The 12,665-nt window shown below is 35.8% G+C and overlaps 1 protein-coding gene and 1 long non-coding RNA gene across 12 annotated transcripts in view; one reads left to right on the top strand and one right to left on the bottom strand.

The window, feature by feature from the left end:
* LOC118162817 overlaps nt 1–12,665 on the bottom strand; it is a 70,115-nt gene that overhangs the window by 11,104 nt on the left and 46,346 nt on the right. The window lies entirely within an intron of this gene.
* The window catches only part of CNKSR2 (connector enhancer of kinase suppressor of Ras 2), a 220,533-nt gene that overhangs the window by 165,698 nt on the left and 42,170 nt on the right, over nt 1–12,665 (top strand). For all 10 annotated transcript variants that reach the window (XM_035318003.1, XM_035317842.1, XM_035317923.1 and 7 more), the window contains 3 exons: nt 911–982; nt 7,065–7,132; nt 12,427–12,527. In XM_035318003.1, coding sequence (XP_035173894.1) covers nt 911–982; nt 7,065–7,132; nt 12,427–12,527 — 241 coding nt within the window. The remainder of the gene's footprint in view (nt 1–910; nt 983–7,064; nt 7,133–12,426; nt 12,528–12,665) is intronic.

Here is a 12,665-nt window from a genome sequence, read left to right as displayed (position 1 = left end):
TCAGAAAAATGGTACTGATGCTTTTCATATACCATGCTTGCAGTTTTCCTTATTTTCTTCAGGACTGTTAGGCATTTTTTTCATTTTCTTGTTTTAAGGGAGACCTTCAGGGTATTCGCAAAAATGATTCTTCTGTACTGTAAATTATTAATTACTTTCTGATTCATTTTCTAGATCTTCAAGAACTTCACCATAAATCTTTATCCAACATAGTTACAAAATTCTTTCAAGTAATTTATTTCATATTATGTATGAAATGCAGTAATTCTCTCAGCCTAGTCATGTTGATTACTTTGGTGGAAAGAAAAGATGAGATGTAATTGCCCGTTGCTTAGAATGACCTCAAGAACACGTTGTTGATTTATAACAGCTTTTCAAAAGTCAATCAGTGCATCTCATTTTTCTGTTTGAAATGCAGTCATTAGAGCTAAAGGTAATGTCAAGGTCATTGAGATGTCAGAAATCACCAGGACTGAGTTTTTCTGTTGTATTAAATAAATTGTTTGGTCAATTTTCTGTTCAGAAAAAATTGACACCTACAGTATATCTGTAAAATTGCCTACTGTATCCTTAACTGGTTAAGTTTGTCCAAATGTACTACACTGTAGGTATACAGTCTACTTATACACATATGATTAAAGTATTATTTAGAAAGAGGTACTTGCAGAACACTTCAGTCAGTGAAATCTGTCAGTCCTAAATGTTAGAATCAAAGAATTATAGAATATTCTGCATCGGAAGGGATCTACAAGGATCAAGGACGTTATATTTGTATGACATGTTGGGAGGCTTCTAACAAGTCAGGAAATCTGAACTCACTGCTTGGTGACCATGCTAACTTATATAAAAAAAATAATAAAAAATAAAAGTTGTGACAATACCTTTTTATAATTATGTTTTTCCTCTACAGTGCATTCAAAGCCTGCCATCCTAAGATCAAAAGCTTTTATTTTGCTGCTGAACATCTAGATGATATGAACAGGTAAGGAAGTCAAGCAAAGGTCAAGGAATCATGCCTTAAACATGGCAATTCCTTGAAGTTAGTGATAATAAATTACATGTTTATCTAATAACAGTTAAGAAAATAAGTGCAGAGTAGCATTTTTTCTGTCTGCATATGCTAAATATTCAATTAATGCAAAAAATAGCGTTCTTGAAACGAAGATTTGAAAATCTTTAGAAATAAGATTCTATCTCTCTACTAAGAAGCAAAAAACAGTTTTTGAAAATAACCACAATTTCAGAATTGAATTTGAAAATAAACACAATTTCAGAATTCAAGTTTTCAGTAAAGCTGTTCTTAGCTGTGAGATACCTGAAAATGTACAACATCTCCAACTCTGCTTCCTAGCATACCTTCACAGACGTGATGCTTGCTCTGGGGATGCTTCTATTTCTGGCTCTTGAAGGAGTGATAAGTTGGAGAAGGATTTATAACAGTAACTGATTATTCTTCTGCCAATCTTCAAAAATGAATTAGATATTACAAGCAATTTTTTGTGCAGATTCTCTCCACCAACGTGAATTTAACCTACACATTGAAGTGAAATTTTGACTTTAAGGAAGTTAGTGGGGAAAATCTCAGCAATTTGAAATGAGTGAGGTTTTAAGTCTCAGCTCTTTGTGTGTTGAGCTTAACTGTACCTATATTAAGCCAATTTTTCAGAAAAACAACTGAGATTTCAGCATAAAATAAACACAGTTACGCTTATTTAATGTAAAAGACAAATTAAAATCATGGATCCGATGCCTATTCAAATATTTGGAGGATCATTTCATTTATTTTCACAGCATGAATTAAAACTAATTCAGTTCAAAATAGTATGTAGTTTTCATCATATGATAAGACGCAAACAAAAATCTATGATTGTAACCTGATAATTGACTTACATAATGTCTGTGGACATCCTAGCTGAGTAAAATTGCTTTTAAAACAGGAGAAAAAGGAGACAAAACTCAACTCATAAAACTCATTAATCAGTGCTATGGTCATGGTTTAATCTCTCCTGTGTGTACTAGATTCAAGTACCTGGCCAATCAGCTTCAGGGTACTGCCAGTTCTTTACTGATGTTTGACTGAAAAAGTATACTAGTACTATTCTGTGTTTGCTTTTATTTAGAAATAGCTGTCTGGTAACATTTTCAAAGGTTCATGCATGACTGAAACTCATTTCAAAACTCTCATCATTTAGAAAACTTAAAACCCTTTTATTTGTTTGTAAAATTTTAGGCTTGCCTTTACTAGATAACTCTGTCAAGCCAGTCACTCAAACAGCACAGCAAACAGAATAATGGCATGGTCTATTCAGCATATCCTGAACTACAGCAGCAGATAAATCATTTCTGTCAGTAAGTCCTCAGTCAGTATGACAAGGTGACTTGTTTCTGAGGATAAAAATTTATAGAACTCTTCAGTAATCAGAAATCTGCGGGAAATTTGCATCAATACGTTAAATATATATTGCACAATCTAAAACTAACTTAAGACCTAGCAGGTTTTTAACTTTGCAGCATGAACAGTCTTTTTATCATATTTTGAAATACATGCTTACCAGTTCTTTCGGAAGGAGCTAGACCAAATTTTGATCTGAATTATGCACATGTAAATTTAAAATAACTCCATCAATGTCTATGGAATTTCTTGCAATTCTTATGTCTGAATTGATATCACAGTCCCACCATATATTTTTATTTGATCCACTTTGTTTAATATATGATAAAAAGTTGTTCACCTTCACAAGCTTAATACACAAATTAACTCTATATTGAACAAAAACTTGTTACTGAAAAAATAATCTTTCAAATGCAAAGGTAATAAAATACAATACTTCCTACCTAAAAGCATGTTCTAGCCTAACCAAAGTCAAACACAGAATCAATATGTTAAAAGTTAAATTAAAACTGTTTTGATCAATTTATGTTCTTCATTAGGTTTCATAGGTACATTTTTGTCAGGTGTAATGCAGTCACTGCAGTTCTATTATATGTAGGAAAGGAAATTAGAAAACTGCTAAAGCAGTCTAACAAAGGCAGAACTGGTTCCATTCCTTCATCCCTTGAATAAAATAACTTGACGGAACATGACTTTTTTTGGGTGTGTGTATACTCACATAAAATGTGTTTAGTTTTAGGTAACTTTGTTCCTATTCAATTTTTCTTACTACTTTTATGACTGAGCCACACTGCTGTGTTGGTAGAAGCTGGGAGAGCTGTAATCACTGAACTTTATTGTTGTGGCATCTGAAGTCCCTCTCCTTTGCATGGTTACACCAGCACAAGCATACTTTCTACCCATACAACACATTCACTTTGGGTGAGAAGAAGGATGGAATATCCTTCATTGATGAAAAGTACAGTTTTCCTAATATAGATTTATATTCAAAGAAATACCTTGCTTCTAAATTTCTTGTTATTCCTATTCCAAGAAAATATTATGATGTACAAGGCAGTCCACATATTTCTAGGTAATAGTGCTATGTGTAATTTTATTTTGATTGTTAACTATACCTGCTACTTTATGGACTAAATATCTGTTTTTTCCTCAAAAATCCTAATCATCAATTCAACGGCAAATGCAGCCTTTTCAGTGTTGGCTGGCATAAATACTTTGCAAGCTCTTATTGATCCATTTTATTCCAAATATGATAAGCTATATAATCTATGCAGGAAAATGCAGTCTGTAGTTTCACATAGAATGGTTGTCTGAGAAATTCCTTGAACCTATTGTAACCGAACTGTCCTCTATATCTTTTTGTGTATAGGCAGAGTATTGAAATTTATAATTTCTTCCTCAGTGTAGCTCTATAGTTAAGAGTAAAGATGACAAATCAGCTTGTATTATTAGCACGAGAGAATGTGTCTGGAAGATTTTAGTGAAGATGGCCTCTAAAATATTTCCAGCATTGTCTACAGGCCTCTTCATTCTGGTTAAACTGCAGCTGTTTAGTTATAGACACTATATGGTATCCATACTCCCGTTGCTATATAGCAGGTTCATCCTAATCCTTGAGCTTTATGGTTAAGGACAATTAGACACCCTGCTGTGACTAAAAGCTTTGCACCTACCTGGAGTTTGAGATAAGGTAGAAAAATGTTTCCTACTCTTCTGTTAGAGTGCCAGTACTGTGAATCCTTCTTCATAAGAGTTGTAAGTATATAGAAAAATATATATTTTTTAATCTGGTTCTGAGTGAGTCATAAAATTGTTTTAATTAGATACTGACAATAAATGTATATGCTATTCTTGAAAAAAAAAAAAAAAGAAAAAAGCAAAACCTAGATGACTGCTGCAAGTACCAGTGTTAATTATTGCAACTATTATTGTCATAGCTAACAATAGTATAATTCTCACAAGAAAACTGAAGCTGCTTTTGCAGTAAGGAAGGAATATTTTCTTGGCCTTTTGCCCTCTAAAAGTTACAGCACACCACAGGGAAGACAGGTTTAAATCTTCCCATGTACAAGGGCTTTGCAGATTATTTTTAAGTAGGTTTTAATATTCATAGTAAAGAGTTCTTGTATAATGTACACTTGATACTTTCGTCCCTTATGTTGTATAAAGCAGGAATGTTTTATTCTTCCTCCACTCTTCAAAAGATTGTTGCATTTCCCTGTGATATAACCCCAATGTGATGTATTTCTCATACTCTAACCTGAATGAACATAACTCTAGCCATGATTTATTAAAATAATACTAATTGTCTAACCATAGGTGTTCTAGCCATATCTAATGAAGCTTTAGTGGCCATATACCAGAAAATATGCAGAAGTCAATAGCATTATTTTAATTTCTGAACTAGCAAACCACTCAAAAGACATAGTTATTAACTGTTTACAACCAGATCAGTGCCTGGTCACTCATCCCACAGGTACTTGTAGGTGATATTCCAAACCATGACATAAATCATGAACTACAGAAAATCGTTAAATGTGAAGTCAGTCTGTTGCCTCTCTTTTAGACTGGTATACGGTTCCTGGGTTATTGTTAGATTATACTTTTCAGGAAATATTTTTTCTTCTGGAATAATCTACTATATCTGTAACCACTGTCAATTAATTATTTGGTAATTTAATTGGTTACCTCACTCAGGCACACAAAATTCTGTCTCATGTTTAGGATGGAATGAAATTTCCCAGATGGAGAACCCTTATAGTTGTATCATTTCATATTTTGTGTTGAGCTGGCATATTCAAAGGTAGGCAGTTGTTTGGTGTCGACTGCACTGGGTGGTGTTAAGCCCTGAGCTGAACTGGGAATGTGTGAGATCCAAACTGGGTGAGAGACCAGCAAAGCCCACCTCTGCTGTCTGCCATGCCATATGACAGAGCAGGTGTTTGCCTGGTCATACTCTTTGCCCTCTGTACATGAACAGCTCTGTGGCCTTTGCTGGTCCCACTGCATCACAGTGCTGGAGTAGTGTGGCTGAGGTTCGTACATCAGTACCTCTGGTTTGGGCTAGCAGAACTGTCGAGACAGGTGAGCTTCACTCCCTAAAGAAAGTCTTCATATATCAGGAACATGAACTTAAAATAGAGTTTTGGAGAGGGATGACTTTTTTCTTCTGTGAAGATGTGCAATAGTTTTCTGAAGCATGATTTGTTGGATTTCTGTCCCTGTGTGCCAGTGATTTTTTTAAAGTGTATGGCACTTCCTAACAATTACAAAAGAAATTTTAGGTCTTTTCTTCAGCTCCCCTATTCTTCTGGCAGAAACTTTGATTGTAAGTTAATATGCAGTACGCTGTAATCACTTCAGTAGATCTTTAGCATCCTTCCCAATATACAAAGACTTATGTACCATTAATGTAAATTACAGATAACACATGATCAGTTTGTGTAGGGGCAGCAGCAGAAGTTTATTTCAAGGAGAGCAACTATATTTTATGATCTACTTTCTGTTTATCCTGAACTGAAGTGTCTTAAAGGTTGGCATGCAGGACTGATTGCAAAGGTCTCACCAAAGGTCTCTCTTGCTGATGAAATATTACATGCTGTTTCCATATTGCAATATGCAAATGACAGCCATCAGGCCAGTTTTCTGACACAGGAGTTTCACATTTCTGAAGGCAATGCAGAACTGACTCCAGCTGACCTTCTGTATGCACTAGCAGTAAAATTGCAAGCCACTGACTGGCTTGGCAAACCAGGTCCGTCATCCTGTAGTCAGGATGGCGTGTATAAGTAATTCCAGGTTTAACATGGAATGGACAACCATAGGAGGTTGTCATGGTTGTTTAAAGCATCATTGATGGAGGAACCGATTTAGTCTGTTTGGATAATGAATACACTGAGAGCCCTTTGGGGGAAGAGGGCAGAGCGTTGCTACAGGCAGTCAAATGTATGCTTTTCATGCTTTTGTATGACAGTCCTGCTAGAAGAGAATAGCAATAGTTTATTTTTAATTCATGTAGCTTATGGATGCATTTTTTTCAAGTCTAAGTTGAGGTGAAAGCCTTAGGTATGAATTGCATTGAGGCAACTGTCTTTTCTCCCTCTGCTTCCCTGACACAAACACAAAGGCAAATTCTGATATGCTGCCTCCTCTTTGTATTTGTCACTGTAGATAAGCCCTACAATGCATAATGGCATAATCAAGCCTCGCTGTCTGTTTAGGAGTGAACATGTTTTTTTGACTGGTGGTTTCTGCTCTGTTCCTCCACTAAGTTGCCAAATCAGGCCTTAAAATATTGCTTAAATCTCTGAAAAGTGGTGTTTGTTCTCAATAAATCAGAACAGCAGGAGTATTGGTGTGATGGCATATCTGTGAACAGCAGACTTAATAGCCCTTTGATTATCTCCAAATCCTTTATTATACAGATGTTTGACATCATACATGGTTTTCCATTTGAAACATGATCTTTGCTGCAAAAACAATTTGTTCAACAGCAAAATTGTAGATCTTTGGAGGCTCCCTGAGTAAGAGTATCAAAGAAAACAACTGTTTAATATGAAAAATAGCATTGTCTTAAATCTCTGTCAGATGCTCATACCTTTGTTTTTTTTTAGAAATACAGTAAAAATTAACATGCTGGATTGGTATCACTGCTTTTTTAATATTATTTCAGATGGCTAAACAGAATTAACATGCTTGCTGCTGGCTATGCAGAAAGGGAGAGGATCAAACAAGAGCAAGGTAATGTTATTATTTTGGTTTCTTCTGTCAGCTCCTATAACAAGTTCATCTGTTCTTTTTTTCCCAGCTGTGTATCAGGCCTCATTCTCATCATCTGACAGCAATTCACATATAAGCATCCCTGTTGTTGCTTTAGAGAATTGCTTCTTTCTCAGGGTTTTTGATTAGTTTCCTCAGAATCTGTTCCACATACCCTTGGATTATTTCTGAGAAAGCCACTGAAGGTAGCTAAAAGCAGCACATTTTCTGCCAGTAATCTCAGGTATGTGGTAGTAAGGAATCTGTGTTCTCCATTAAAATAAGCTTAAGAATCTGCAAACTAAAAAATAATTTAAAATATTGCATTTGGTGTTTTAATTCACAGGAAGGAGGAATGCATGAAGGTTTTGTCTCAGGAACAAAACCACTTCTCTAAAGCCTGCTGACATAACTGGATTCCCCTTAAAAACCATAATTTTAAGGCCATTTAATGTTTTATAATTTCTGTTGGTTTTGCTGTTTTGAAGTGTGTACATGAGCCTTGTTGGCCATTTCAGTGATGAAGCCTTTCATTTGGAGTCATAGGTTTACATCATTTTATGTATATTTTCTATGTCTGGTATTTCATACATTTATAAAAGCAGCACACATAAAACAATGACTCACTTTGCTGCAGTAGAAATTCTGTTTGCAGATAAGTAAAATAAAGGGTCAGTCCTCCATTGTGTTGGGCAGGTTGTTCCCTCAAACTGCCCAAAGTGACATGGATCAACAGAAGTGTTCCTATCCAACTGACTGGTCTGGCAAGCAGTTGGCTCGTGAATCCGTACTCTATTATACAGATGTACCTGGCAGCAAATACCAGAAAATAGCAGTGGTCATGAAGATCCAGAGTGTATCCAGACGACTCTCTACCTGCTGCCTGCTGAGTCAGAACATCACTTTATAATTCTGTGGCTTCTCCCCCTTCATCAGTGAAGTTCTGACTTTTGTCCCAAAAAGCTTACAGCTCAGAGCTGCAGCAGCAATGTATTTCATGTAATCTTTTATTTATTAAAACTATATTTCTAGCCATTTTTCAGGGAGAGTTTGTATTCAGAAGACTATCACTAGGCTTCAAAATTAGCCACATAGTGTCCTCCACACCACTCAAAGTCCAGCAGCCTTAGCCATGTCCGTTTAGTCTGATAAAGTAAGGAGGTAGATGTTTGTGGTCTCTATGTCTGTCTGCAATGCATTGTTGTGGTGTCCCTTTCCTGGGAGACACTGCAAAAAAATCCTTTCCCTGATGAGAAGCAAGTGTGGCTTTGGCAGCCAGGTGGAAACGTCATGAGAGTACAATATTCTATAATGGCTGAAGACTAACAGACAGCAACATAAAATGATGTCTGTGTTGATTCATACCTGTCTTACCACAGAGCACCCTAGAGAGATCAGCCAGCTGTTGAAAGCACTGGCTTACAGCATACAGCTGTAATTTGATGGTAATAGCATGGGTGGAAAGGTTTGTGGGTGTTCTGTCTTTCTCTCAGATAACTAGGTTTTACCTGCTATTGCCTCATTTCTAATTTTACCTTCCAGTAAGTGCAGCTGCTTATCCCAGAAGTGTTGCCTACCTGGCTTCATCCCATATGGTCCTTGCACATCATGTCATTCATACTACCAGGCCCTCCGCATTCATACAGTCCATTCACACCATGCTCTCTGTTCCTCCAGGCATGTTCTCAATGCCTCACCAGACTTCCAAATCAGTTTGCCAGTCTGTATTTCCCAGGCTGTATTGCAGTAACCAGGTTGGAGGGACCTGTATACCATCACTACCTGAAGGGGCTGTAAACAGCCTCTTAATCTTGGAGTCTTCAGGGAAATCCTCCATGTTAGCATCCAAAGCCAAACTGAAGCTTTTATTGTCAGCAGGTTGGCACTGGAATTACAATAAAGTGGGATGGTAAAGTAAAAGGTGTACGAACTGTTACGCTAACACTGTATGTACAAGTGCACAATTGCAGACATGCACCTTTATAAATCCAGATAGATTTGGAAAAAAATATTTTTCCTACCAAGAAATCACTGAATAATAAAATAGTAGAGGATCCTGTTCTTAGACATGAGATCATGTGCATTCAGGCCTTCTGTTACCTATTATTAAAATGGCTCCCTATTGAAAATCATCAGTGAGACCCCACTTACCACTGAAATTGTATCCCAGGCACTAAGGGAGCTCTTTATTACCACCCTAATGCCATTTACTCAAATTGATTTATCATATGGAGGTAGGGAAAGCTATATCCTCTGTGTTGCATATATGTGTTTAGCGAGGGTATCACGTTCCCCACTCACTGCAGTACAGTGTTTTTATGCCTCTGGTGATTACCCCTGGCTCCCAGCACAAGGGCTGTTAAACAGCTGAGTAGTGCCCCTAATTAGCAGAGGCATCAAGTTAGCAAAGTAAAACCTCTCCATCACTTCAAGCATTTTTTATATTATAAAAATTGTAAAGCTGAAATTTTCTATATTCATTTACCGTACCAATTGTCATCTACATATTTGATTTTACAAAAGGTCTTTTATTTCTGTTCAGTTCAGCCCCTTGCAGGAAAGCTTTATAATACCTCTGAAACAATTCAACAGTAGTTGTCAAACCTGTTTCAATTAAGAGCTGAACGGTTCTGAATCTAAAGTACATAAATATATTTCAAGTGCTTCAGAGATGCACGAATCACCAAACTGTGGGTGTATTGCTGAAGAAAATGTCACATTCTGTACAGAACAGTTTTATAAAAATACCATCAACTTTCCATATTAAATCCAATGAATGCTAGCAATATGGCAAGGGACTTTCTTGGATGGAGATATTATTTACCTTCCAGTCATAGAAAATCACAGAAAAAAATACTTGCTTATCTAAGTAGAAAACATTTAACTGGCAAATGGCTGGCCAGTGTTAGCGTATATATAATACATGCAGTCTCTTGATCATTCAGAAAGCTTTCAACATATGCCTGGTGCTTTGAGCTTGTCTGTAACTGAATTGGACAAAATCTGCAGAGAGAAATATGGGAGTTGTTCAATAGCATCACACACATTTTACATAGATTATAATGTCTCAGTTGCCAAAAGCAGAACATTTTTTAAAACTGATGGGAGGCTGTTTTCATTCGTTTCACCTGAAAGTTGACCCCTGGACCCCCGGGAACTGAAGATTTTTTTTAGGCAAACACAGTAGGTTGCCAACAGAATTTCCTATCTGAGGTAAGGTGCACAAAAGCATAATCAAATAGTGTTTTATTGTATGTGGATTTGACAGGAAGAACTTTTTTGTATTTCTAGCCAAGATCAAAACCTGCACTGAGAATGATAGATTTAATTCCAGAATAAATAGTTGAGCTCTAAGCCTACAAAAATCACAGTGAGTGATACAGTTCTGACAGGTTTCTCACCAGAAGTAGCTCCATTAGGCTTTGCTACAATAGGAACAAACATACTTATATGACAATATTTTCAGTTTTTTTGAGCTGCCGGAAACAAGTTTTCTCAAAACTAAGAATGACTTAAACGCCAGTTTTCTCTTATTTCGTATTTTGCTCACCAAAATTGAATTACTTGGAGATTTCCAGAGACAGTGTTTGGAATTTTTTATTCCATCATCATGAAAATATATATATTTATACTATTTATTTATTTTACTGTTTGAAGAGAACCTTTCTGCTCAAAGCTTTCAGGAAGCAATTCAAGAGACCAAACGTAATGAAAGAGTTATTATTGCTTGTAAAAAATAAGCAGATAAATATAGCTGGCTGTCCCCAGCTACCACAGTCTGAGAAGATACAGAATTTTAGGGTAGACTATTCCAAGACACTGTCATCTTAAGATCAGTAGTTTTTGTTTTATGTATTGAATAATATTAGCTACAGTAGATTTTTAATTGTGCAATTCAATAATCATAATGGTAACAAAAATCATTAAAGCCAAATTATAAGCTGTACAAACTTGGAAAATTTCACCTTTGTTGTTTAGACAGTTTATGAAGCAACAATTAATCTGTTTCTCCTCATCTATTAGAGACAGAATAGTAAATCACCCAGTTCATTGAACACAAACTTCACATATGTGTAGTGGAGATTGCCTGTGGTTAGTCTGTGAACTACACACGTGCACTTGTACAGTGGCTTACCCAAATATCAGAAGGTAATACAGTCAGAAACAAAGCGACAACATGAACGTTTGCATCAGTCTTACAAGATATAGAAATATTAAGGTTGTCCATCTGGAGCTGGGTCAGCAGTTAAGTTGTTTTCTTTTGAAAGGAATATTAAGGTCTGGTGTCTATTTAATTGCATGCAGTTCTGGTTCAAAAATTTTTGCACCAGAATAAATAGGAAATACCATGTGATACATTCTTCCATGTGTTTTCCCCTTTGATCAGACTACCATAAATATGAAATGGGCATGGCTAAGACTTGATATTATGACAAAATAAAACCTCATGTCCCATGAAATGTACACCACAGACCCTGTGTCCTTTGTACTTTCTCTCTCTTATCCACCTTTTGGAATTCTATGCTTAAATATAATTGTCATATTCTTCCTTAGCAAATCACCTTTATGTGATCACATGCTTGGGTAACAGGACAGCAAGCAACTGTTTTATAAAGAAGTGATCTAAATTTTTCTGCCTTATCTTAAATACATCTGTTTGTTATTAAAAATGTAATTGAAAAGTTTGGGTAACTAGTAGGATAAAATGGAGGAAAAAGGTAGAAAAACAACTTTGATTATTCACATGTTCAATAACCACTACTTATTTGATATGCCAGTTGGTGTTAATTGCATTTGTTAACGTTATTTGCAGTCAAGAAGACTTTTGCAAGTTACATTTTTCATCTTTTCTGTTCAAAAAAAGAAAAAATACTTTCAGTAATTTCCAGCTAATATATGTACAATCATAATTATTTTGATGATTTTCTAAAAATTTGAAAATATGACCATTATTGCATTGAGTACTATCTATGCATGTAGTATTTATAAGGTGTGTACAAGAATTAAATGTGTGGGGTTGTTGTTTAATATCTTTGCAGTTAGATTTAATATACCTCACAATGTTTTTGTTTGTTTGTTTGTTTTTTCCCTCTTTACACTAAAACATTTCCAAATTACAGCAGCTATCATTTAGATTGCCACTATTCAACTCATATATAACTTCCAGAATTCCCTACGATGGAATTTCTAGTTGCTGTTGTGAAAACAAGTCTGTGATATACAAACATATCAAAATATGTTGGAAGTTTTTGATCTGATATGTATATAACTTGTAGATTACTGGAGTGAGAGTGATAAGGAGGAAGCTGACACTCCATCGACACCCAAACAAGACAGCCCCCCACCCCCGTACGACACATACCCACGGCCTCCTTCGGTAAGTCACCTGCCTAATCAGAAATGACTACATAAAGTCACTTTTACCTACTCTTCTGTTTAGAAGCACGTGCATGCACATATTAGGGCAATCTTTAGTATATTTTTGGAGCCAGTACTTGACTTAAGGTATTTTTAA

Source organism: Oxyura jamaicensis, chromosome 1, assembly GCF_011077185.1.
Source record: "Oxyura jamaicensis isolate SHBP4307 breed ruddy duck chromosome 1, BPBGC_Ojam_1.0, whole genome shotgun sequence".
In the NCBI taxonomy this organism is placed as follows: domain Eukaryota; kingdom Metazoa; phylum Chordata; class Aves; order Anseriformes; family Anatidae; genus Oxyura; species Oxyura jamaicensis.
Note: the sequence above shows the minus strand (reverse complement) of the source record. Positions and strands in the feature narration are given on the sequence as shown.